Source organism: Falco biarmicus, chromosome 19 (genome assembly GCF_023638135.1).
Source record: "Falco biarmicus isolate bFalBia1 chromosome 19, bFalBia1.pri, whole genome shotgun sequence".
Classification (NCBI taxonomy): domain Eukaryota; kingdom Metazoa; phylum Chordata; class Aves; order Falconiformes; family Falconidae; genus Falco; species Falco biarmicus.
The window spans coordinates 4,006,058-4,032,726 of record NC_079306.1 but is presented as its reverse complement, the minus strand read 5'-3'; the positions used below and the strand labels follow the sequence as shown (position 1 = coordinate 4,032,726).

The 26,669-nt window shown below is 49.3% G+C and overlaps 2 protein-coding genes across 2 annotated transcripts; one reads left to right on the top strand and one right to left on the bottom strand.

Moving 5' to 3' along the window:
- The first annotated feature begins 3,472 nt into the window (after positions 1-3,472).
- S100A11 (S100 calcium binding protein A11) lies at positions 3,473-5,423 on the top strand. The gene is made up of 3 exons (XM_056322215.1): positions 3,473-3,631; positions 4,759-4,896; positions 5,145-5,423. Exons 1-3 carry the CDS (start codon positions 3,629-3,631, stop codon positions 5,286-5,288), a joined length of 285 nt encoding a protein of 94 aa, XP_056178190.1. The 5' UTR covers positions 3,473-3,628; the 3' UTR covers positions 5,289-5,423.
- Positions 5,424-5,933: 510 nt separating this feature from the next.
- On the bottom strand, positions 5,934-26,614 carry COPA (COPI coat complex subunit alpha). The gene is made up of 33 exons (XM_056322214.1): positions 26,492-26,614; positions 26,194-26,307; positions 25,625-25,698; positions 25,221-25,301; positions 24,849-24,925; positions 24,345-24,454; positions 20,431-20,540; positions 19,738-19,837; positions 19,016-19,151; positions 18,488-18,570; positions 17,766-17,916; positions 17,283-17,349; positions 17,090-17,165; positions 14,967-15,049; positions 13,845-13,984; positions 12,853-12,938; positions 12,325-12,463; positions 11,811-11,973; positions 11,564-11,710; positions 11,100-11,289; positions 10,880-10,975; positions 10,423-10,511; positions 10,059-10,182; positions 9,674-9,763; positions 9,472-9,581; positions 9,214-9,291; positions 8,949-9,017; positions 8,590-8,726; positions 7,799-7,985; positions 7,604-7,714; positions 7,219-7,380; positions 6,924-7,118; positions 5,934-6,597 (listed from the first exon to the last, which is right to left on the bottom strand). The coding sequence occupies exons 1-33, from the start codon at positions 26,529-26,531 to the stop codon at positions 6,538-6,540; spliced, it is 3,675 nt and encodes a 1,224-aa protein (XP_056178189.1). The 5' UTR covers positions 26,532-26,614; the 3' UTR covers positions 5,934-6,537.
- Positions 26,615-26,669: the final 55 nt, after the last annotated feature.

The window sequence follows — 26,669 nt, the reverse complement described above, 5'->3', positions numbered from 1 at the left end:
AGAGAAGAAGCATCAGCCCCAGGGAGATGGATCAAAAGCTGCCAGGGAGCAGGTCCCGCGGGAGCCCGAATCCAGCTGCCAGGTGAGGGAGCGTGAGGATGGGGAGGCGAAGAGCTGCCCACCTCTGCCGCACGCTCCAGAGCCACAGGAGGTTCTCAAGCAGGGCTGGCCAGCCACCAAAGAGAGCCGTCCCCAGCCATCCCGGAGAGATGAAGCCAGCCACTGCCAAGAGGATGCAGAGCTTCCCCCTCCGGAGAAGAGCCGCCAGCCACGGCAGGAGGACAACAGCAAGAGGAGCAAAGAAGCCACGGCACTTTAAGGGGAGGTCCTCTCCTTGGAGCTGGTGGGGCTTCTCGGTGTCTTTTTGAGGATCACTTCTGCTCTCTGCTTTCAGCTTAGGGTGTCACCGTGAGGTGGCACAGAAGTATTCAACACAAAAGGGTTAACTGGGTGCTCTGAGAGGGTGTCAAGTGGCTTTGGGGGTTTTCCACAGAACAAATCCTCAGCAGCTAGGTAGGCAGAGAGCTCCTCCAGGACCTGCAGCTTCTGCCTCCCTGCGTTATGTCTATCTACTTTAATGCAGTATTTAGTCACTTCTCTGCTCTAATTGGATTCTTTGGGTTTCTCTGTCCTTTATGTCCCTGTCATCCCTTCTACCCTGTGGCGTGACTGTTCTGCATCTCACTGCACTCACGTCTCCCCTAGCCCTGTGACTGGCTCCCCTGTTAGCTTCTACCGTGCAACATGAAAAAAAAAAAAATTAAAATCCCAGTAGCTCAATCATACTTATTGTGGGGCCTGAAAATCCTCGAGTCTGGGGGGGGGGGAAAAACCACCACTTTTGTAGACTTAGTGTTTTTGGTTACACCTTTCTGCTCTCCGAACAGCTGAGCAGAATCCCAGCTCCAGCCTCACAGAAGCTTTGAAGCAGTTGAGTTATGCTGTGGTTACTGCAGGATAATGGTGGTGGGTGGGGGGTCTCTTTCTTCTTCACACTGATGTATTGCATGAAAAATCAGAATAAATAGCTGATGACTGCACTGACTGCCGCAATCCTTCATCCTTGCATCTAATTTCTGCAAGGGCCTCAGCCTGGTGGGAGGGTGTCCCAGTTCAGATCACACATTCCTCCTAATCCCAGGCACTTAATCCAGACAGGGGCTGCTGAAAAGCCCACCAGATCCTCCTTCCTACATGTCTAGGAGCCCACGTACCTCTCAAACTCTGGCCCTCACTACTGACATGCATGGTGCTGGGGGCTCCCATCGCAGCTGGCACATGCTGTGGTCCGAGCCCCACACAGGGATGGGCGCGTGCGTCCCAGCTTTCACGGCAGATGAGCACGCCAGGGAGAGCCAGCAGTCCAAAGCCAGCCAGGCGCACGTTTCCTGGCTACATGGACCCGTCTGCCTTTCCCCCTGGGGCTGCCCCATACCTGGGACCACTCCTGGATCCTGGGGCAGGAGGGGGGCAGCAGCACAGCAGGGAAAATGCACTGGATCTCACCCGTGGTGCACGAGGCTGGGGACTGAGATGTCCATGACCCTCCCTGGAGAAAACTAGATTTTATTCACTTTTCTTTCCCTTGAACAAGAGAGAACCAATTCCCTCAGCAGCAGATGGGGCTGCGGTTCTGCAAGAAGACAGAGAGAAGCAAAGACAATCCCAGCACCATCTGTGTCTTGCTCTTAAATGCAACCAGAGCCCACTGGCTAGCCAGGAGGAACCAGGGCATCTCAGGTCCACCACAGCCTGATGCAGCCTGGAGAGCCAGGGCTTCTCACCCACCTAGCCCTGGCCACCATCCTGTGATATCTTGAAGTGCCAGAGGGACTCAAAGGGTCTGTCCCAGCCAGGGGCAAGGCGGATGCACTCGGGGCAATGCTCTCAACGCTGTCCCCTTCGCGCACGTGACAGTCACACGTCTTGGTGACAAACATATGGTGGGACAGATGGTCTGTCTACAAACAGGGCCAAAGCCTTGACTGCAAACGCACACAGACAGCAGCAGCAAGAAACAGAAACCTCCTGAAATCCCTCGCTGCAGCCAGGATGGGGCCAGGCCACCACTCCCCTGGGATCTGCCTTTGCAAAGGGGGGGGGAACAACACCTGCCCCTCCAACCAGCTTATTTTAATGCACAAAAAGAACTTTGCAAAACGCAGGTAGAATTGCAAAATCCAAGGAGAAGGGCAGCAGGTTTCCTGACCTCAGTTCCCAGGTTTGGAAAATCCTTTTCATTTACGCGGACTGAACCGTTTCCAGTGTGGGAGAGGGTGGGAGGGGTGGCAAGTGCTTTTTCCCCAGTACATAAGAAAAAAGGAGTTTGGGGGCAGGAAATTGGGGCAGGAAAGGAAAATACATTGGGGACAGTTGTCCCCTGGATTTGCTGTTTCCCATTCTCCTGCTCTATGCCGAGTCAGTCTCCAGGAGGATTTGCTGAAGAGCCCCCTCCCTGGAAGCTGTCCCAGACCCTAGAGCACATCCCACCTCCCCTGTTACCCCAACCTCTTCGCTCCAGGCCCCCCCAACGCTTTTGGGGAAACACATACCACCCAGGGCTGGGAGCCACTGGGAAATCCGGCCCTGGGCGGGTGATTCTGCGTCAGTGCCGGTGGGGAGCAGTGCTGTAACCGCAGGACGGCGGCACAGCCACGGCTGAGCACCACACGCCCCAGCAGCTTCCCCAGCTCCTGATGAATGGGAAGTGGCCAAGCATCACAGCCCCATGTGCTGGGTCCTGAGCAGCCCAAGCCCCGCAGCCCCCACCCTCCTCTGAGCTATTTGGGCACATCACTCACCTCTCCGAGTGCCCTTTGTGTCCCTCAAGTCTCTCCTCCACCTCTGCGTCTCCCTGTTTTCAGCTCTCCAGGGTCTCTCACGCCACAGCAGCATGAAGGCAGCCAGCCCCAAGCAGGGAGCTCTGACCAGCACCACTGGGGAACAAATCCTGGCTGCAGCCAGCTCCCAGCACAGCATCCCAACCCCATGGAGCTGCCTTCCCTGCTTTCACACCACGAGAAGGTTACGAGGTGTTATCAGCAAAGCTCAGCAGATAGGAGCGCTCAGGGTCAAAGGGGCCAGGCAGCAGTGGCCCCTGGGGTGGGCAGCCCTGGCAGGCGGGGGGCACGCTGCCCGCTCCCCTGTGCCTGCTCTGCCTTTGCCGGCCTCGTTAGAAAAAGCTGGGGAAGCCCAAATATCACGGTAGCAAGAGGAAATGCTGAGGATGCTCCGGGTAGCAGCAAGGCAGCCCCAGGGGGGAATGTAGCGCTGAGCTTGGGGGTGAGATGAAGGGAGCCATAAAAACCAAGAGGGGAAAAGAGCTCGGAAGGAGAAAATGGGAGTGTAAATAACTGTAAAGAATAAAACTCCGGAGGGAAAAGGACAGAGCCTAAAGGAGGGGCCTGGCGCATTCCTGTGCCTGAGCTGGGGGCCGCAGGCATGTCCAGATCTGCCGTTAGAGCTGACATTGCCCAACGCAGCCCAAGGGGCTGAGTCAGGGCTGGGCGCTGGCTGCACCGGGAAGGGCGGTGGCTGTGGCGTGAGGCTCATAACCGCCCCGGCTGCTGCTGTGCCACATCGCACCGCGGCCCTGCCGAGGACTGAGCCCCCCCTTCGCACCCCAGCCATGGTGAGTGAGCCGGGACGCCGGGCTGGGGCGGGAGAGGCAGCTCGGTGAGGGCAGGAGGGCAATGGGTTTTCCCACAAGAGGCCCCAGAGCTGAAGGCGAGAGGCGCTTTGGCACGGGGAAGAGCAGACAGTGCCCAGGGCTGAGCTAAATCTCTGCCAGGGAGGGGGCCCGGGCGTGGGAAGAGGGGTCAGAGCTGGAGAGGGAGGGCAGAGGGTCCCTGCAGGTGTGGGGGACTAGGAGGTAGCATTTGTGTTGTTCCCCTCCTTCCCTCCCCTCCTTTTTCCCACCACTGCTGCTCCCGATGCCCATCATCAGACTGGGGGCTGCAGCTCTGCCTCCCCCACCTCATCCCACCCCCAGCAGCAGGGTAGGGGGATGCAGAGGGGCCAAGGGGCTGAGGACGGAAGCAACTGGGCTCCTTGAAAATTAACCATAAAAGGCTGAATTGAGCCTCAGGCAGGGCAGGATGTGGCCAGGAGTCCCCAGGATGCTGAGGTCAGGCAGGGAAGGGTGGACGCCCCCCAGCTCACCCCTGCCCTGCCCTTCCCCAAAAACCAGAGCCAGAGGGAGGGGAAGAGCCCCACACGTCCCCCATGTCGCCCTCGCCCCTCTCCAGCCCAGCTCAGTCCCTGCTTGCAGCCATCTCCGCTTGCATTTTTCTCTCATGACTCAGGTCTGTCCTCAGCCCAGGCAGGGCAGGGGGAGGGAAAGGGGGGAGGGCAAGGCGGGACGACAGGCTTTTATCTTTCCAGCGAAGCAGCCCCAGCCAAGCCATGCTGGAGAGCATGGAAAAAACAGGCACAGCGCTGTGGTTGCAGCACAAGCTCTTCACAGTCCAGGACACTCCTCTGATGGGAGCTGACAGCTCCCCGGGGGATTTTCCATGAACCACTCCCCGATCCTCTGGGCCCTTCCTGCACCACGGCGCTGTGCCAAGGCAGCAGAGAAATTAATACCAAGTAAAAATGCAGCTGGACAGGTTTGGCGTAAGAAACTCTGAGTAAAGCAACTGCAGGAGGCCCCTCTCAGCCCAGCCTTGCTCCAGAAATAAATCAGGTTGCTCTTCCGCGAGCCCAGGGCTCCCTGCGATGCTCCATGCTCGCCTGAACTTGCTCTTGCTCCTGCAGCCCACAGAGACAGAACGCTGCATCGAGTCCCTGCTGGCCGTCTTCCAGCGGTACGCGGGGCGTGAAGGGGACAGCTGCAAGCTCTCCAAGAGGGAATTCGTGGCTTTCATGAACACCGAGCTGGCTGCCTTCACAAAGGTGAGCAAAATCCGGTCCGGAAGAGCTTCCCGCGGCATGCACTCCAGCCCCTGGGATAGCAATCAACACCTCTGACCCACAGATCACGGGGTGGGCAATGGGAAAAGCTCGCTCCCACCAGAAGCGAAAGCGTGGCCCGCTTGGATTCTGCCCCCCTCTGCCAGCCCCTCTCCCCCTCACAGCTGCAGTTCCACACGTGGGGCAGTTCCTTCCCTCCAGGCAGACATCGATTCCCATCTCTTTTGCAGAATCAGAAGGACCCCGGCGTCGTGGACAGGATGATGAAGAAACTAGATTTGAATAGCGACGGGCAGCTAGACTTCCAGGAGTTCCTGAACCTCATCGGGGGCATCGCCGTGGCCTGCCACGAGTCCCTGATACTCAAGCCCTAGCCCGGGTTGCTGTGTCTCCTCCACCACTGTCAACATTCCTCAAACAAGACCAATGCAAAGCTGGAAGCAGTGCCCTTAAGATAGGGACATACGCATTCTTCGTTTTTATGTGTAAAATAAAAGGTTTAAAATCCTCGTGTAAGGCATGGTTTTATTTCAGCATGGCGAGTGAGGAGAAAGCACTAGGAAAGTAGTCCAGCCACGGAGGGAGCGGGATCTCTAGGTCCTGCCCTCTGCTTCTCCACCAAAGTGAGAACATGTGAGTTCTCAGCCCTGTCACTGCTGGGAACTCCAACCCACCTGGCTTTGGAGACCCTCCAGCCTGTTAAGTACCACGGGAAAAGGTACAGTAACACTAAAGGGTACAACTGCACAAGGTAAATGCAAAGACAGGAGCAATTCTATTACAGATAGATTTGAGCACCGGCACCAGCAATTACACGCTAATAATTCACGGAAGCAGCCCCTGCTGGCCTGATAAATTATTTCAGCACTACAGCCTCCATTTTCTGTGAACTTCAAAACCCTCCAAGTCTGGCAGCTTAAGAGTGCAAAAGAGAGGGGAGGGGGGGAATTGAAAAGAAGAAATTAATTCTAATCTCTCACCTATCTCAGTCAGACCAACTGAGCTACAAAACAGGAAGATCAAGATGGTCAAATTCACTTTATTCACGAGCGAAGCTGATTATTTCGAGCAACGTTGCTAGGACAACAAAACAAAAAGTCAGCACTAGCACTTGAAGGCTGAGCTGCTCTCCCGCCACTTCCGCGGGGAGCAGAGCTGCCCCTGAGCAGGAACAGGCTCTGCACGGCCCCCGGATCCTGACGAGGAGAGCCAGGCTCGGCTCGGCCTGCTGTCCAGGCTGCAGCAGGGTCTTTGAGCAATTCTTCCAGGAGCCTAACACTAAAGGGTCGAAGAGGCAGCTGCCTCTCAAGCAGTTCCTACGTGCAGCAACAGGGCTCAGCAAGAGCCGCCCTTTACCATCTGGAAAAGATTTGCCTTGAGACAATAGACACTGCACATCAGCTGGATGTGGAAACAGAAGCACAAGTTGCTACTACTTGGAAGCACCTAAGAGTCTCACTACAACATTCCGGGGTGGGGAAAAGCAGGTAAGATGCAGCACAGGCATCGCCACGGTGAGGAGGTTAGACTAAAAGCTGCAATGGTGGGAGGCGAGTTTGCACACTGTGCTGTGAAACGGGACCGTTCCCCTCCAAGCTCACACCTCCCCAGGACAGGCACATCCTAGCGGAACTGGAGCGGGCTGATCCGCAGCCCGATGACATCTTTGCCGATCTCTGTCACCTGAGGAATAAAAGGGAGATGATTAACGCTTAAAACCAACGCAACAGCCCAACCCTGCGTGCAGCGTTCAGAGCCTAGCCTGTTCTCGAGAACACATGCTGCCGATCGCCGCGATGTCGGTCCCTGAAGGCAGCATTTAACCTACACAGCATTTCACAACTCCCAGACTGCTCCACCTCACGTGCCAAGTCCTCCAATATTCAACTAGAGCCACAACCCATGACAAGCTAGTTTATGGGGAGCACAGGGGAAGGTGCTGAAGGGAATTCTGAAAGGAAACACCACGGGCTAGGAGTGGGCGGTAACAGGCGTCGAGACCCCCTTACTGTAGTGACGCGGCAGATCTGCCCATGGAACTCGGGACAGTAGCAGGCTCCACTGAGTGGACACTTCTCCACGGGTTTGCCACGATAGATGGGTCGGTAAGAGGCGGCACAGATGTCAAAGGGATTGTGCATGTCATAGTTGAGCTGGTAGGTGTCAGTGGGATTCTTCTCACATGCTGACAAGATCTTGCGAGTCTGCAAGAACCAACCACATTGACCAGACGGGCAGCTAGGAAGCAGTCCCAGCAGGGGCTGCCACGGCAGATATTTCTGCCCGTGCACCTCAGGGACATACCTGCTGGGCCACCTCAGGCTTTGGACCCAGCTCCAGCAGCCGACGGGCAAAAGTAGCAGCTGTCTTGAAGTTTTTGAGTTTGAAAAAGAGGTTGAGAGCTGTACGCAGCACCAAGATCATGTGGACGGGCTGCAGGTTGGAGTGGGTGAAATAGGCGGCCATCTGCATTGGACAGAAGGAGGGGAAGTAAGGATACAATCACTACCAACCACGTGAGTAACTGACGCCCTGAAAATGCTGCAAGAAACCCCTCCCAGGTAACCACTGCCACACCTGCTTTAAAGAAGGAAATGGCAGAATTCAGGATTCCCGACACCTTTTTAAACCCAAAGGCTACTTCCCCCTTATCCCCCTCACAGTGAGGAAATTCACGGAGCTTCTGTACCTCGCAGATTCGTTTCTGCTGCTCCAGGGTCTCTTTGGGCAGCTTCTTCCGCTCAGTCTCCATAGAGAGTCCTACAATATACTCCCGGCAAATGGCTATCAGCTGCTGAGCCTTTCAGAGAGGGAGACAGAGGCAGGCAGTCAGCCTCCTGCCCCATGGCCACGCCAGCAGCAGACGGAAGAGTCTGCCCCTCACCTCAGCAATCTCCTGCTTGTTGTCCACCACCAGCAAGGGCACGCTGAGCAAGATGGAGCGGAACTTCTCCACGGCCTCCTCAAACTTGCCAGCCGTAGTGAGCTGGTAGCACAGCTGCAGGCGCTGGATCAGGTCGTTGAGTTTCAGTCCGACGGCAGGGAGGGCATTCTTCAAGCCAGCTTCTTTCCTGTGGGGACCAAAGAGGGGTTGGGGGTACAAATGGGACCACTGCAGAGGCCAGCAGGAACACACACACTGTCAGCTCGACTGCCACTTGTCAGAAACATTTTGACCTAGGGCCATGCTGTCGTTCTTTGCCATTAGCTTAGCACAAAAGACATCCGTGCTTCCATAATGCTGCCACCCACAATGCTCAGCTCTGCATTAGTGCAGCCTGGGAAAGTCTGACTCGTTTTTCTACAGTGGCTTCCAGGCACCACTGTAAAAACACACCTGTGGTTCTCTAGATGCCTCAAACCAGCTTTGTGAGAGGCAGAAGCATTAGTGCTAAAAAACACAGCATCCCAACTGCCTCCCCTGGTTTTAATCTCTAAAAAAAAAACCCAAAAAAACCCACATATGAAAGCAGTTCTTTAATATCTTTATATCCAACAGCAGGCAGCAGAAAAATCCCAGTAAAGTCAGAACGCTCCCTGTTTATACCCAGCAAAGAGGAAGGCTCCCCCCTTCACAGTGGGAGGGACGTTTCTGGCTACAACTGTCAAGGAGGATCTGGGAGGTATACAACACAAGGAAAAAAGCACAGAAAAGGAGCTAACCCAGTTGCTTACCAGTTGCGATGTGGGTATCCATACATGGTAGGGAGACATGGCAGGGCTTGGTAGGTCGTACGGCCACGGGCATAGGTCTGCAGGAACAGCTGCTTGTAGGGACCGAAGTTTGTTACTCCTACCTGGTCATGGAGGAGCTGAAAGAGAAGCATTGATCTGCTGAGTAAAAGATGTCCAGGGCTGTACAAAACCCACACAGCTATCACTTGGGTTCACAGCACCTCTTATTTTATACTCAGAGAAAACAATGCACAAAATTATTCACAAAAGGACATAAAATGAAGCTTGAGACTAGATCAGAGACAAAAATACATGGGGACAAAGGGGCCTGTTCCCTAGGAACTCCAGGGGAAACTTACTCTCATTGCTGTCTCAAAGGAGCCTGCCAGAACGTGGTCAACAGGAAGCTGAGAATTGTTACACCACACCTACAAGAACAGAAGGGAAACATACACAAGAGGAACTGTGTACATGCACACATCTGTCTTACCTACTCTCATCACCCCTAACTCCCCTTAAAGTTCCTACTTTGTGCTCACAGATGAGTGCTAACAAGGACTGAACCCAAAAGAAGCAGCAGCAAAGCAGAAAGCTTCTGAGAAAGGCAAAGACTTGTGCCATTACCTGAGCTGGGCTGGTGCCCTTGGTGGGTGGCACAAAGAATCCATCCTCTGCTGTTCCTGCAGGACCTGCAGGAACATCCTGGGGGAACACACAGCACTATGATCAGTGTGGAAGTTTCTAGCACCCAAATGAAATCAGAGCTGGCCACAGCGGTCGTGACCAAGTCTCTGAAGAAGCCCAGAACACATTTCCACCATCACCACAAGCTGTCATTGCCTTCCCAAGTAACTACGCTGGGCTACTTAAGAAGCCTCCTACCAGTTCAGGGGGAAGATCCAAATCTTCTTCAACTTCCCATCCACCTCCTTCTTCCTGTCCTTTACCTAGTCCTTCCTCTCCAAAGCCCTCTCCAGCATCCACAAAGCCATCTGCATGGAGGCAGCAGGGGGGAAATAGTCAGAGCTCTTACACAGGCACACACTTAAACACTTCTGCAAGAAAAACTCATAGATTCACCCACCTTCATCCAGCTGCAACTCTGCATCTTCTCCCCAGCCTTCGGTGCCAACAGTGTCGATATCAATATCAGCAGCCAAGGCACCCCCTTTGCCTGCAAAAAGGGCAGGATCCTTCATTTATTCACCTCTGAGCAGGTCAGGTGTTAAGTGAAGAATGATGTCAAGCCAGCACCCTCCCCTCCAATTGTCAAGTCCCATCCTGTGCTAGAAGGCCAAAGATCTGAAAGATCTGCCAAAGGTGGTGTAAATCCCAAGCTGGATTCCAACTAACTGCTACTAACACACAACAGCTCTGAGATTAACGGCAACAGTTCAGGAGCCACGGAAACAAGTATCTCCATTCTGCATATCCCAGCTTAATGCAACTTTCCAGGCACAAAGCAATACCTTTGCTAGCAATGGTTCCTTCAAAGAACCCCTTGGAGACAGTCAGCAAGGGCCAGTTGGTATCCAGAGGCATGACGGGAGCAGGAGGCTGCAGCAGCTTTGCATTGTGATCAATTTCTGGGACCTGAGCAGAAAACAAAGGCCACATAAGGACAACGCCATTCTTTGACCTACTACCTCCAAGCAGCACAGTCTCAAGCACAGACAGTCTCAAGGCTGATAAGCAGCGACTGGAACAGAGCTGGTTCCTCCCTGCCAGAAAGGAGCTGCCTAGCCAGTCACACTAACACCAGATCCCACTGTCACCTTCTTCCCAAACTCTATAATACTTCCCACTTCAGGAAGCATTAGTCAGTTCGCTAACCGTTTCCTTTTCAGGATCAAATGTTTCCTTCAGGCTTTCAGCTTCCTCATCCAGACCATGAGTTGCAGCCGTGAGATAGGCCAGGGACTCTGAAATGAGATGTAACGAACATAAGCGCAGGTTCTTCGTTGCCTAGAAAAAGAAAACTTTACACACCAGCACACACAGCCACACTGTCACAAAGGAAAGATGAGCAGTATCTCAAGGTGTAGAATCACACCTTTAGGGTGTCACTGGATTTAGGACTAGAATGTGCAGGCAACGACACATTTGAATATGCTCTACAGTTGATCCAGGTCTCCTAGGTAGTATTCTAGCTCTTGGGTTACTTTCTGCTCATCTGACTCAGTTTCTTAGGTAAGGGATTACACGGATCTGCTTCCAAAAGTTCCTGTTCATCTCAACAACTTCTCTAGCTTCTCTCCACAGGGACGTATGTTAGTCTGATATTACTCACTTTGCCCACAGTTCTTCAGGATCCTCACTCTCTCTGCCACGTCTCCTAGATACAAGGCATTCTGGTAGTGGCCACTCATATCTTTACGGATCTCAGCTAAACCAGAAGAAAAAAAGTCGATAGCTTTGCTGTTCTTGGCCCCCAAGCCACTCATTCCCTCTGGGAATGACACTCAGATCCTCTTAACCTCATTCTTCTTTGCCACCACCCTGGCACTCACCTATCTTCATCATCTTCCGAAGCTTCTCCAGGTTGCCAGTGATGAGATAGAGGAAGGAGAGCCTATCGAAGTTCTTGGTGCGCTGGTAGCACATCTCCACAATCTGGTGATTGCCCTGCAGCAGTGCCACTTCTCCCAGTTTCTCCCAGCAATTCTTGTCATCCAGAGCTTTGGCTGCTTCCAGAGCAATCTAACAAGAGAACCGAGATGGTTACAAAGGCTTTGCAGAAAGCAGTTTTCTCTGCAGGCTTCTGTTGATAATGCCAGTGATGGAAAACATGGGATCACAAGGATCGCTGCACTAAATCACGGCCCCAGCTGAAGGCCTACACCTCAGGTTGCTGTCATCCTCAGCTCTATCACTCCCAGCTAATACTTCTTCCCAATCCTCCTCCTCCTGGCAACAGAAAGGAAGCGATGCCCCAAAGGACGTGCCTTTCTCACAGCACCACCCGCCACCTCACCTCAATGTTGCCACACTCCAGTGCCAGGCTGAAACGGGTCTTCTCATCCTTGACAAAGTGCAGGGCCACCTCTGGGTAGCCCTTCTTCTGCAGGTAGGCAATGATGGACTGGCCCACAAGCTTAGCATTCCTCACCATGTGCAGCACCTGCAAAGAAAAGGCCCAGGCATTAGAGCTGCCAAAAGGTCCCTTTTTTACCCTCAGGTACACGTCAAGGAGGAGTGCAGGGTTTCTCCCGTCTCCTCACCTCATCATACTTTCTGTTGATCAATGCCAGCTTGAATTTGAATTCGGTGGGATCAATGGTGAGGACCCTGGGGCGGCACTCTCTGTCCAGGCAGTACACGTTGTTCCCCTTCACACGGGTAACGTAGATGGGCAGGTCCAGGGTACGGATAATTCCATGATCCCTATGCCGACACACAGCACACACGTGACAAGTGCCAACACAACGCATCTGTATGACTACGTTCCCTGTCTCAAAGGAGGCTCAACACTCTGCATGTTACTTCAACCCATATTATAAAAGCAAGCCCCAACCAGATGAACACCGCAGCCATCCAGCCCAGCGATGAAACGCCAGTGCGCAGGGTAAGCAACCAAACACAAGTATTTAGCTCTAGCTCTCTTTGGGTACGTCCACGCTGTAATAAAAGTGTCGTTTCACAAAAACCAGCTTTGGTGTCTGCCAAAGAAAAACCTGTGGCAGTCTGCACAAGGCCTGCCAGCTCAATGACTCGGCACACGACCCCCAGACTTACCCTGTGGTGACAGCATATTTGATGTGATTGCTGGTGGTATAGATGAAAACACCACTTTCATCCCAGGCACCGCTCTTAACACGGATGTTTTCATGGATGTTACACAGCGATTCCAGCTTTCTGTTGCAAATCATGATGGCTGGAGGGGAAAGCCGAAAGAAGTAAGGTTAGGGAACCCTCTACTGTTAAACGTCTGCCTCTGAACTGTGTGCTTCCCTCTTCCATAGTCCCAGTAACAGGAACTATATTGTGTCAGACACTAAGTGGATGATGGCAACCACAAGTAAACTGTCACCATCTGCCTTTGCTTTATGAAAGATCAGCTGGATCATTCTGAGGAGTACAAGAAACCCTCTGTTTCAGCAAAAACCTTTCTGTAAGCTTGTGGAGAGACGAAGCGGCAGGGCCCACACTGTGAGTGTCGTCAGCCGCAGAATGGTTTCTCTAGCAGAGACTCTGCTCCCAACCAAGGAAGGAGCTAGCGTGCACCAGGATCCAGGAGAAACGCTGCACCCCGCCGATGCTTACCGTGCTTAGCAAGCAGAGCTACGTGGGACATGTCAGCCGACCAGATGACGTATTTCACCTTGGAGATCTTCACCGAGGCCAGAGTTCTGGCAAAGGACAGTGATGACATCAGAGGTGAACAACACCCCTCCACAGCAAGCTCTGTATGGTAACTACCCGTGCCCAATAGCCCCAACCCAATTTACAGATGCTCTGAAGCCCCTTTTTGCCATTCTGGACTATAAAATCATAAGGTAGAACTGAGTGACTCTGCAGCCCAGTGCAGCAAAACAAACCTCTCTCCATACCTGTGCAATAACAAATGTATCTGAGTGACAACTGACTTCCAAACCTAGAAACCTGAGGGGCTTTTAGGGGTAGGTTTAACAGAACGAGGGAAATAAGGTCTTTCCAAGCAACATCTGCATTGTTTAATTCACTTGTAATTTTCCCAACAATACTAGAAAGACAAAGGCATACAAATTAGGAAACGAGGCAAATTCTGGGACATACGCAATCAACATACACCGTATCTATTTGCAGATAATCCAGAACCTTCTCAAGCCTACAGAGATAGCCAAAAGCACCAACTCCTTGCCCATTTCTTTGTGGCTAGCAACACATATACCAGCACAAACATGCTGCCAAAAGAGCATTTTGAGCCGATATAAAACCTAAGGGACAAGACATCAGGCAAGCTTAGCTTGATTGAGTTTGGGTTTTTTGATTTCTCTTCACTTTTATAGCCCCCGATTCTGTAGTCACAGGATTTACAAGGGTATGGCACACATCTCCCTGTGATCAATGGCACCATGCCTGCAGCATAAATTGCACCTTGGCTATGTTTACATTCTGCTCTTCGTAACAGTTGTTAGCCGTGGTTTGGATCAATCTGACGCAGCCTGCAGCTGATGCTAAATTCTGGAGTGCATTAATAGCTATTACTTGTCCCCAGAGGGCATACGCCAGCAGGATTACGATATTAAAACTTTTCCCAGCAGACTGGATCTTACCGCTTCTGCTGCACGTCAAAGAGGGTGATGGAGTCTGCATCTCTCAGTAACAGGTTCCCCGTGCCAGCATAGAAAATCTCATCACAGTTCGGCACCTGCACCTTCTTCGTGATCTCATTCTTCAGGTTTTTGATTAGGATCTGCCATTTGGTGAGAGGAAATGTAACAGCACAGGGCAAGTTAGGTAGATTACACAAAGGAATTCAGGATTATTTTAACTCAGATTTTTTGTATAGCTGAACCCGAGTGACAAGAGGCCAAAATAAGAGACGCAGCCTTGCTAATGGCAGGATCAGACTTCATCCTGCTAGAAAACCCAACCACAAGTTTGCCAGGTGCAGACAGAGTGTATGCTTTGTTTCAGCCCCACTGCCGTCATTACTAGCTGGCTGATACAGTTTGCAAGTTCTCTCTACAATGAGCATATGAACAAAGTAAATATTAGGGAGAAGTGAGAGAGAACACAGTGTAGATAGAAAAAGGAAATGAGGAAGTTGAGAGGGGAGAAGCGGCAAGTGGAGAAGGGGAAGGCAGGGAGAAGTAACAGAATACCCATGAAATAAACTTGAAACTACTAAGCCAAAAAACACTGTGAATTTAAAAAAACAAAAATAAATAAATTACAATACCCTGCACGGGACAAAGAGCAAGACTTAATTTCCCTTCACATGAAATAAATCCAAGCAGGGAAAACTTTCCGTGACTGTCTTTCCTCCTCCTTTCTCCTACTGCACTCCACAAGTGAGAACAAAGAGCTTTATTAAAAATCTAACCTGTATTTTCACCATTTCCCCATTACTTGCATGCTGTGAAAGCAACCTGGGTGGTTCCACAGTCCTGTTCCAGCCCGTTTTCATTCCTGAAGTCACCTGCTGTAGCAGGCTTCCAGCCGCTGAGCTGAGACTTACCGTTAAAGTTAAATAACATTTCAACTCATTACATTTCCACTGTATTACATTTCTTTGTGTACGTCTGCAGCCCACTCTCTACTGACAAAGCTTTGCCAGTCTACTTGGATCTCCAATAATTCCGTTAACCCAACCTCCCCGCTTTCCATCTGCATGCTTCCAAATGGCAGCATACCCCGTTAAAAAGATGACCCTATTAAGCTTGTCCCCTTACCGAGTGCATGCGATCCAGGACTGCAAAGCGGTTACGAGCTACCCACACAGCTGTGAGCCCGGAGGAGCGTTTCCCTTCAGGGGCTAGGAAGAGCAAAACGCAGGCAGTGAATAAAACCTCTGGCAGGCTCTTACGGCAACACATTAGTCAGTCTTGTTTGATCCCATCTTGGCTGTTGGAGCTGCCTCCTACTCGTTCATGTTTAACCTGAGGCTATGCACAAGACTCGTTTCCTCCCCCCATGTCCTTTCAGATCTCAGCGTGGCCAGCGCCAGCCCTTCTCTCCAGCCAAGGCACAAGTGGCTGGCTGGAACGCCAGTGCCACTGCTTGGCGCTGAAGCGGGCCATCCTGGGCGACAGCACCGTCTGTCAAGCTAACGAGCAGAGCCTTGCTGGCCAAACGAACCGAGCAGCGAGGGTCCCGGCTTCAATGTAAGCCCCCCTTCTCTCTCCCCCCTGTAAACCGATATAACGAGCTGGAGGAGAAAGGCTGCGCTCTCCCCAGCACGCAGCTGTTCTCCCAGTTCTAAAATGCTAATACAAACACAGCGTGTCAGACAGCACAGAAAGAACAGTGCTGCAGGATGGGCTTCGGATGTGGAGAAGGCTTTTTGCAGCAGCAGAAGGGAACAGAGAAATGAAGAGACAGAGCGGCTGCTGTTTTGGTAAAATAAAATCTTCTTTAGTTCTCAGCCTGTTCTCGCCGGTCCCGCTGCTCAACACGAGCGTTTTTGGAGACACACACACTACACCAAGCATAGAGCCATCTGCAGCAGATTTACATCCTGACAAATGGTGACTTAAACACAACTGCCTCACCCCTCAGCCCTCATTTACTACCCAACACAAGAAAGACTTGTCTGAATTCAAATCCCTGCTCCACTCAGGGTTTTCCAATGGCAACTCCACCTGTTCTTCTGAATGCCCAAAACTTGGCGTTTTTACTGGCTTGAAGCCTTTATCACTGACTGTAGATCAGGCAAAAAACGTTTGAAATATATTACCCAGAAGACTGTTAAAGAGTGATAAGAAAGCTTAGCTTCCTGGTCAGGTAAATAATCTGAAGGACATGAGGACGACGATTCCAAGGCACCTCTTAAATACCTACAATATAGCCCTGGGAAATCATCAGAAGGTTGCATGCCTAGCAGCTTGCTGGAGAAGATACTTATCAACCAGTAGAATTTTACACTATTCTTGAAAATGCACTAGAAGTGTATGGTTTTCCTGAAGCCTTGACATTCCTTTCTCTGGAAGAAGAATATCCTCTTTCCTCACTTAAAACAGTTAAAAGCTGGGTGCCCCCACACAAGTCAGCTTTAAACATTTCAATCAAACTAAGTATTTGAAACATATTCCGTAACATTTAATCTAGACAGAGTTACTAAAAAACTCCCTTTCTCCTCCTCTCTTCTAATACACATGCTGACTGTACTCAGCAAAGAAATCCTCCCTTCATTAGACCCACAGAAATCAATAAATCTATGAACAAGTGAGCTGGATTCCAGAATAACTCATTCATCACTCCCACTCATTTTAAAATCTTTACTGCTGTGACGACAGAGGCAGGAGGAACCAGCTGGAGTTTCAGATCCCAAATGAAATTCATAGTTAGGAGAAAGGAAAAAAAAATAATTCTAAATCATCTTTTGACTTGTAAATTGCACAAAACTGATCTGGAATTTGCCGAGAGGAAGAATGACTGCTGGCACCCTGGCATTGTCATTTTACAGCCACTTTTCAGAGTATAAAACCTCTTAGAACCAAACATATCTGGTTAAAATCCATCTCTGTTGACAAGCCAGGAAGGCTGCCTGCTGCGTCAAAAGGGAAAACAGAAAGTTCCTAATAACGAAATTATAAAATATATATTTGTAGCAGTAAAAGTTTGGGATGAACATGAATTTTTCAAGTCAGTGTAGTGTGATATAGTGAGCAGGAAGCCTGCCAAATGGTGTGTGCTGCAGGGGCACTGGGAAACACAGAGAAAGACTCCAACAAGAGAGGCTTAGAGAAATGAAGCTTTTTTATATGTAACATACACACAGTTGGAGAGTGGGGGAGGGGACAGCTACACAGCAGCAAACACTCGCAAGGATTAATGTGAAATAAGAAGTGCCTACCATCCGGATTCTGGGAGTCTGCATCCTTGGGAATGGTGTATAGGTCGTAAGTACTGTTCTCTAAGTTGCTGGCTCTCTGCAGAGAAGGGGGAAAAACCCATTTTGAGATAGGATTTCACAGAACCAACCTTCACAGCCTTGAGGAAAGTTTTTTAGCACATTATGTGCTAAGAAATCAGCAAAACTGACTTACTGTGCAGAGAAGGACAGCGTTCTCAGCTGGGTTGTATGACATATTGAACACAGGGAACTTGGAACCACTGAAAAAAAGTCATGGAGGAAGGAGAAAATTAGAGTGGACCAAGGCTATTTCTACCAAAAGTCATCTTCTGATAAACGCTTTTTCTGAAATATATTGACTACCAGAAAATTTAATTAATTTCCTGAATCAAAACAGCTTGGAAACACTGTAAGAACATCAGTGTTTCATAAATGAAAGAGCTGCCATTTCAGTTTGAAACATAAAACTAATTAAAAAAACCCTTTCTATCTATGCACAGATATAAACTGACCCCCAAAAACTTCTTGTAGGCTTCCTAAGTTCATCTGACCGAAAAGTCAACTGAAACTGAGGTATGTGACCACAACAACACAATATATCTGTAAGCGAGAAACTACTAAGGGATTCAGGATACTGGCAACGCCTCTTGTAAGGTGACGAGCACCCATCTCCTACCTTCGCAGCTGCATGACAGCGACGTCTTTTGAACTGTTGAAATCAAGCTGGCGGAGAAAACGGTCCTTCACATAATACAGCATGTTGCCATGCACAGCATACGCAGGCCTCTCACGCTCCAGTTTGAACACAATCATTCCACCGTCGTGGCCTGAGAAAAAGCACACGAGAACTCAAACATGGGAAGGAAATCCTGTGGGTTTTCCTCATTAAGGAGATGACATTACCGAACCCTTCAAACGAAGAGCCAACAAAACTCATAACCAGTGACTGCCAGCCCTACCTGCTACTCCTCGGCCTGACCGAATTAAGTGATTCCACTTCTTTCCTAAGGGCTCACACACCCCACTCTGGGTTTCCTAATAAATCTAAGCTCTGAAACTCTTCTAGAAATACTTTGCTTCACTCTCACGCGTTTCTGTAAGTATTAATACTCCAGCGTGGGTTCCCCTAGGATCTGTCCCATCCCTTCAGCCTTAGAGCATTTAGCTACTTAATGCAGAGGCTATCTTCTTCTAGCTTTGAACTAGAGCTGATACAATGTGATTCTGTTCCACTAAAGGATCTTTTCCCTATGATACATTCAATAAAAGCATCTGCACTTCAGTGTGTTCTGCAAAGTGTTCTAAAAAAAGGCAAATCCTATACGGATTTCTATATGGAATACATTTTCTCTTCAAAGCAACCTGCCAGACACCAAGTAGGCGTTGTTTTTTTTTTACCTGCAGCAAAGAGGTTGAGGTTGGGATGAGCAGCTAATACCCAAAAGCGATCATGATCACGCCGAAAGGTCTGGACTCCCGTGCTAAACACGCAACAGAAGGAATAAGGAATATAAACTAAATGGAAACCTTGGTGCAAACTTCAGTTCTCAAAACGAAGACCCTAAGCTTTGCCACAGAGACTATCCCTAGCATTCAGCACAAGGAATCCACTGAGAGTTCAAAACACTGTATTCAAAGCCTTCTGTCAAATAATATATTCTCATTTAACATATTTTCAGCAGCAGCATCACTAGACAAGTCAGCCCTCTCCCACTGGCTTTCAGACAATTACAAGCCTTGCTCTTAACGTGTCTCAAAGGGACAGAAAATGTGAAAAACATGACTTCTCGCTCACAAGTTTTCAAACGCTAGCACTGATGTTTTAAGAACTGCGAGTGTTCAGTTTCTCTAAGAATAACTGTAGGTCTTTCATACGTGTAAGAACTGTCATAATAAGATTGAGTCAGATGCCTGACACGCACTAACCGTTTAGACATATCCCAGACACGGATGCTCTTGTCTTCTGAATTGCTGAGGATTAGTTCCTGCCGTGGGTGAAAGACAGCGCACGAGACGTTGTTGTAATGCCCCCGGCAAGTGTCAACCTCCCAGGCCTTCGATTCTAACCAGAAGTGGAAAAGAATGAGGAAAATAATGCTTAAACAGGTAAAACTCTGCCACAGCAGAAGTATAGCAAGCACTTCATTACAAAGCAAACTGCATCAGCCACTAGTTACTACACCATTCTCTGCCATTTTCATTTATGATCTCTCTCTAACCACTAGCACAGCCCACCCGACAGAGGCAGCTAGGCCAGATTACTAAAGAGCTGCTAAGAATTGTATATAGTTGAGCTGGACTGAGCTGACAAAAGCACAACCATCCCCAACAGAGGGCTTCTAGCTTTCAAGTCATCTCCCTTTCTTATTCCATCGGTGCATATTCAAAAAAACTTCAGAGTCAAGTTTTTCTACTCCTACAAGCCTCTGCTCAGCAATGTGTACATACCAAAAGAAGCGTTTGCCAGAGAACTGAGCTCTCCTCAAATTGCAAAAGCCAATGTTGCTTGGGATTATTCACCACTCTACTATACAGACATGTTTGCAAAGTGTAAATTACCTCCAAGGTTCAGCCTACAGATGTCCAAACATAAATTTCAACTCTTAACTCCCTTCTCCCTGTGGGCTCCCCCTAGAGAATGCTCTTACCATTCATCCGCCAGATCTTCACCTGCCGATCATCAGCTCCCGACACAATAAGTGGCATTGTAGGGTGGAAGGCGGCCCAGTTCACCCCACGATCATGGCCCTACAGGCAAAAAAAGAAAACAGTCACTTGAAGCAATTTGGTGGCTGAACGGAACGAGCAAAGGAAGGACGAAGCAACAGAGACCGCAGGCAGGCTTGCCAAGACACAGCTTTCTCTGTTTTTATACACCACGCTGCTCGTACCAGACGCTTACAGATAGTAAGATTATAGATGCCCACAATAATAAGCCTTGCGGATACTGTTCTTCACCAGTAGAGCAAAGCTGAAGCTCAGCAGCAGAGCAGCGCTGCTTCCCAGCTTTAACAAGCTGCTGCAGAAGGCTGTCTCTACCATAATCGCCTCTGTTGCTTCCAGTAACACAAGGTAATAACATCTGCTATTTAACTGAGCTTTTGGCTGTACAGAGAAAACCATCTTTGTTTGGTTACAGTGCAAACATCTCCAGATTTTAAACTCCAGAAAAAGTTATGCCATAATCTACAAGGGCATATAACTCCATAGAGCAGAGTCAGGTGTTTCAACTCTTTATTGCTCTGCTATTTTTCTGGGGGTTTAGAGGATCATTTACACCACAGAGTTTTCATTAAATAAATCTGAAAAGACTGTACTGCACACACACGTTGACTCTGTACCTCAAGAACGTGCTTCACAACCGCATCTGTTGTCCCGAACAAATCCACCCCCGTTATTCCCCTGACATCCGATTCCACAGCTCCAGGGGACAGGTTTTTCTTCCTTAGGCCTTGTGGAACAAAGAGGAAGGAGAAGCAGGGGTGGAGGAAGCAAAAATTGTATTATCAAGACAATGTTTCTAATTTAACAAGTGGAGCACTCTCCTGTGCTGTTTACACACATCTTCAGATGAGAACTGGAAAGAGAGCGAGGAACACCCAGGACTCCCTTCCACTTCCTCCAAATGCACGAGCTCAGATGAGACACACCAAAAGGAAAGTCTGCAATGCAGCAAATCATAGGAAGGATCGCCTCACAGACAGCAGCACCTCAGCAAAGAAGGACTGACACATTCCCATTTCTCCCCCTCTCACCCCTCAGCTAATCTGAGCTTGCACCTTTCAGGGGGCTTCCACCCACACTGCTCTGATGACCTCTTGGTTATGGATTCGGACAAACTGCCCCGACAAAATATTTTCAGGACCTAAAATGATACCTCTGCTATCCTTCACTAAAACCCAACAGAACACAGTAAAGAAACTGAGAATCGAAAATAGCTCCTCCTCCAGCAGTGCACAAGGAAAAGACTGCACATATAACACTCCAAAACACGCTTTTCTATTTAAAAGTACTTGGCCCAATGATGCTATCATGAAATTTAGCAAGAATAAGAAAAAAACATCTTGGATGAAAGTAGAATTGCACTGGTATGGATGCCAGCAGAGAGGGAAGTATAAGAAGAAAACAAACAATACTGAAGACAAAAATTATTTTCTTGCTGCAATTCTGATTCCCAAATTCCTCATGGATTAACAGCCCAATAACCTCTCTGGCGAAGTTAGTCTAATGAAACCAACGCGTTAAGCAGCGTCTCAGAGCAAAGCACAAATGCTCTGAGTAAGGTGCACATAGAGATGGCTAACGGTGAAGGACCCGAATGGCTGAGTAGATACTTCTAACAAAGTACCCCAGAAAGGAGGAATAAAGCATGTAACCCAAGAAAGATGAGCGAAGAAACATTTTCTCTTCTTTTGGAAGAGAAAATACTTGAGCCTTTGACAAGCCAGTGAAACGGGACTGGGAGACAAGTGGAAAATTTCTGGCGTAACTGCACAAATCGAGAGGGAAGGCAGGACACTCACAGAACACACCAGCCTCTTGTGTTGCTCTGGGGAGGGAGCAGGGCTAGAAAAGGGACATGTAGCAGAAAGGCAGATACTAGGCATTCTGAGGACAGCTGTTAAAAAAAAAAATCCCAAACCTGTAAAGGAGACTCAGCTCAACATGCACACGAGCACTCAGGAGAACAGATATGAAAATAACCAGAGTAAAAGGGCAACATGCTAACTGTGAATAACAAGTTGCAAATTAGGAGAGAAGGAAGATGACAGACGGTCCTTTGAAAATTCTTTTGCTCTACTCTCTCCTTCAATGGAAACTAAAGATGGCTCTTGGGTACAGACTCTTTCATTGCTCAGCTCGAGTTCCTTCCTGTCCTGTAATCCATCCACGTTCAGTGAGCAATTAGAGAACCCCAGTGGAAGCTGAAGTTGTACCAAAGGTTTTGCCAGCCACCAACAGACATCCACTGAGGGTGCTCAGGGAGAGACAGTCCAGGTCCTACAGACGCTATCGGGGCGCTCTCAGCTCAAGTCCTCCCAGTCCCAGGGCTTCCCAGCACTGCCAGCCCAAACCCTCAGCTGATCCTCTCTTAAGCTGGTCACGCAGATGGACTAAACAGAGCCCTGACAGAATAAAGAAGTTTCCTGCCAAGCATCAGACACTGCTATTTGCCAACCACGAGTAAGGTTAAACAGGAGTTGGTGTGTGATGTTAGAGCACTCTGATCAGGGTAGGACCACTAACAACCTCCTCAGGGGTTAATACTTACAAAGAGACAGAGAAAAAGAGAAGATTTTTGTCGTTTCTGCAGGTTAATATCAGCATCATGAGCAAAGACTTCATTCCACAGCACAGGTGAATAATCCAACACAAATGTTCATGCATTTTAATATATACAATCAAGCTTATTCTGACTGCATTCACACAGTCTCTCTCAGGACATTAGCATTAACGTTGAGCAAACTTGTTTTGCATCGAACATCCTTTATCAGCAGGTTTCAAACCAAGGAATGCTATCCATATAGGAATTTGGAACAACAGGGCCATCTTCATGCTGGGGTGCCCAGCCTGGGTCACACTCCTCATCCCTCACACTCTCTGCTGAGGCTGACAGTTTGGGGAGGAGGATTTTGGAATGTGACCTTTAAACTCATTTAACTGAGGGCCTCAAAGAAGCAGTGCTCGTAATCCCAAAACCTGCTGAAAAAAAGTTCCCCCTGATGTCAGCAGAAGCGGCAAGGTAACAGCAGCACTCAGAAATTAAGTTAAAGCTCAACATCAAATGATGCACTCTCCAATTAGGATTATGTGCACGACAGACGTCAGACAAAATGGGGAAATAACCCTTCCCAGCAGACTGCTAGAGCCAGAACAGAATCCTGCTAAGGATGTAAGTCATTCTGGGGAAAAACTGGGGGAGCGGAATTGCATTTTGAATCCGTTTCTCATCTCTCTGTAGGTTTTTTCCATGCACTAGTATTCTTGTAGTGTCGTGTCTGACTGGAGCGACAGCTGAGTCAATAATTCAGCATGTCTCTAAAACCCCTCATCACATATCAGCTGAGAAAAAACGTCTGTACTATCTCCAAATCAATTTGGCAGCTGGAACTCTGCTGAGAGAGAGTGTTTGTGGGAGAATGCAGCAGCAAAGCTTACTGGCAGAATAGCTGTTAAACTCCCCAGGCTGGCAGTACAGAGAGGGGGACAGGTTTTAAATAACCAGGATATCCTGTCCCCAGCCCCTACTGTTGACACAGCTGGCCATGTCTGAGCGTGTACCACAAACAACGCAGTGTGCCCAACCAAAGCTGCAATGGCGAGAGCGGCAGGTCAGACAAAGTCTGTCTCTAGAACAGTTTATGCTGTAACACCACCAGTACTGCCCCCACCTGCCTCCCACCAGTCTCTTGCCCCCCATCTCATATTTTCTTTATTTCTAGCTTTTTCATTTAGGGATCATATTTCATTCCAGTCACCCTGTGGCCTAGCTGTAACTAAGAAATAGCTAAGATACCGGTGAAGTACTTCAGTTTTGACTTGCAGCTCCTGCTTTGATCTTTAGGCCATGCTTCATTTTACGAAACAGACAAGCAGACTGAAATAGATGAAAGAATTCCTACTATCATCTTCCTGTCACCACCCACAACCTAACTCCCTAAAAAAAAAAAAAAAAAAAAACCTAAAAACCCAAAACCCTTTTTGCAATCCAGACCGAAGCCTTTTTATCTTTCTCTCAGAACAAATGACTTCTTGCTGCCTCCAGGACTTTTTCAAGGGGATAAAGGTGATCCAGATATTTCTAAAATCCTCCTACAAGCCTGGCACATCTGCAAAGCTGATCAGTTGACAACACTACGTCCCTTCTGACAGCAATATTCGTTGCCTATATTGGCTCTACAACCAGACTGGGAGATTACGTTGCAGAATCTCCATCTTTAGCGGTTTTTCTGGCTGCACAAAGCTACAGCTCACCTCGCCTACTGTCGCAGAAGACTTGCTCCAAGGAAAAGAGCAGACTGGATGACGCCCACAGGTCCCTTCCAGCCAACATCCTACAACCTCACTGAAACTGAGGGGAACAGGTTCCCGTCAATAGAGAATTTTTAATTTTCTGCCTGGGGCTGCTGCAATCAACAGGCTACTCTTCCTGCTGTCAGATCTGAACCGCTCTCTCCTGTCTCGCTTGGCTTTCAGCAATTGCAGTTTTGAAGTGGGCTTTGCCACTGGGCACCCCTTGATCTGGGCAGCTCACCAGAAATATCCCAAACGCGCACAGTCTGATCCAAGCTGGCTGACACTACCAGGTCCTCAGAGGGGTGAAACTGGGCACACATCACATAGTGGTTGTGTCCTGTCAGCACACTGCAACAAAAAGGACAGAAAATACCGTTTAAACATAAGATTATAAAATTATAATATTATCAATTTGCACGAACAGTAAGAGGCTCTTATTTGTTCTTACAGACAGCACTCAAGGGTCAACTTTCTGATACCAGTAACTCTGCAGGCTTTGGCACTGACACATTTTAACCTCCACAGATTTTCAACCAAACAACACGTGAATTTATGAATACAAGTCTCGTGGCATCAGAATAAATATGCAAAAGACAAAACTGATGGAAATACTCATAACTGATCAGTTCTCTTTGCCAGTTCTATTCCTTCAACTAAGCATGGCTTCGGCTTGAAAAGAACAGATGAAGACAGCTCGCGCACAAATCGTGTAGTTATTTTTTAAAGCAACCGTTGATTTTACCAAACACAAGTTCTGGACTGCCAGTTCCAAACCCGAATGGTCTGGTCATCAGAAGCACTCAGGATCCAAGGATATTCCTAAAAAGAGAAAAGTATTCTGTATATGAAACGTTAGACACCCCAGACATTCCCTCCCAACGTGGCATTTTCCAACTGTCCCCAGGAATGACCCTTTGTAAATCTTATTTAAGAACGTGGAGGCAGAATCAATGCCTCTTACACCTCTACAGAAGGCTACCATATCCGGAGCTCACATCAGCAGGTCCAGCCCCATTTCTTTTACAAAAACTGCCATCCAGGGAAGCACAAGGTTCTCTTTCACGCACAAAGGGAGCAGGCAGCCATCACTGGGGTAAGTACGAGAGGAGCTTACGTGGTGGAAGAAGGTAGTGCGGATATAATCCAAGTGCCCCAGCAGAGTGAAGAGACAACGGCGCAATTTGTAATTCCAGACCTGAACAACACAGAAGCATAACAATGATGGTACGTGCCACTGCCTGCTGGATTTTTTTGTGTACATTCTCACATTTCAGTTGACCTACAAGCCCTTCTCTTCCATTTTAAAATGTGTTACTAATGCCAGCTACGACGAAGCTACAACGAGGCTTCACCTCATTGCAGTTAACTCTAACATCCCTAAAACTGGAGAATCACAATTCCAAACCCTATTTCCCTCCCACGCACATTTTTGGCTCATCTTTTAACCGGTTCCTTTGCACATTCCCTTCCCTGGATGATGCCCATTAGAGAACAAGAGCTAAAGGGGTAAAATTTTACCTTTATTTTGTAATCATCACCTCCAGAAACAAACAGAGGCTGCTGTTTGTGGAAATCAATACCTCGAACAGGTCCTACAAAGAGGAAGAGCAGGTTGGACACAGTAAGGTGGCTGACAGTTGGAGCCATCCCTTGCACTACTTAAGGACTAGAATTCATGCTCCTTCTCACTCCTGCTGCTATTGATAAATTAAGAGCTTCAAAACAACAATAAAAAGTCACGCAACAGACTGAAAGCCCATTCCCAAACCCATTCCCTTCCATCAAGATGCCTCCAGCAACCCATCACAAACCACCCAGACCCTTCAGATCTTTATTTCCAAATTCATTTTCATTCCAGAAACAAAACTTCTTCCTCACTTTATGCCGGTGCAAGCAGTGCTCAGTGCCAGCAAACCGGCCACAAAAAAAAAAAAAAAAAAAAAAAAAACACACACAGGCTAAAACCGAGAGGCTCAAGTAGAACAAGCAGAGGCCTCAGTAACACGTCAGCAGAGCCTCCCTTTCTCCTCTTGCACCCCAGTGTTCCACCACAACCAGGTCCCAACGCTTCCCACCAGCCCACTAACCGTCGTGCTCGTCAAATTTGTCGATGAGGGTGCACATCCGATAATCCCACAGCTGGATGACGCCATTGTGCAGGCTGGTGAGGATCCACGGCCGCTTGGGGTGAAAGCTGAGCCCTGCCGAGGCACAAAGAGACGTGACCGCCAGGCCTCCGCGCACCTGGCAGCCCCGGGGCCCAGAGCGGCCCTGGGGGTCGCCGCCCGCCCGCCCCTCCGCTCAGGAGCCCCCGGGGCGGGTGGGAGCTCCCGCACGGCCTCCCCAGGGGCTCCCAGCTCGCCCCAAGGCCAGGCCCGCCACTACCTTTCACCCGGGCCGACTTAGTCTCAAATTTGGTGAGCATCGCCCTGCGGCCCGGCCCTCAGCACCGGTCCCGGCCCTCCACGTCGGCGCTCCGGAAGTGCCCCCAGCTGACTTCCGCTTCCGCCACCCCCCCCGACCATCGAGTGTCAGTCCTCCCGCGGCGCAGAGCGGCTTCCGG

Bases quoted from the DNA above. Each gene is read 5' to 3' on its own strand.
- S100A11 (XM_056322215.1), top strand. The intron at 4,897-5,144 runs GTGAGCAAAATC...TCTCTTTTGCAG, and splicing joins AGCTGGCTGCCTTCACAAAG to AATCAGAAGGACCCCGGCGT.
- COPA (XM_056322214.1), bottom strand. From the start codon at position 26,531: ATGCTCACCAAATTTGAGACTAAGTCGGCCCGGGTGAAAG. The intron at 11,290-11,563 runs GTGAGGTGGCGG...TTCTCTTGTTAG, and splicing joins TGGAGTGTGGCAACATTGAG to ATTGCTCTGGAAGCAGCCAA. The intron at 7,986-8,589 runs GTAAGCAACTGG...TGGTCCCCACAG, and splicing joins GGATACCCACATCGCAACTG to GAAAGAAGCTGGCTTGAAGA.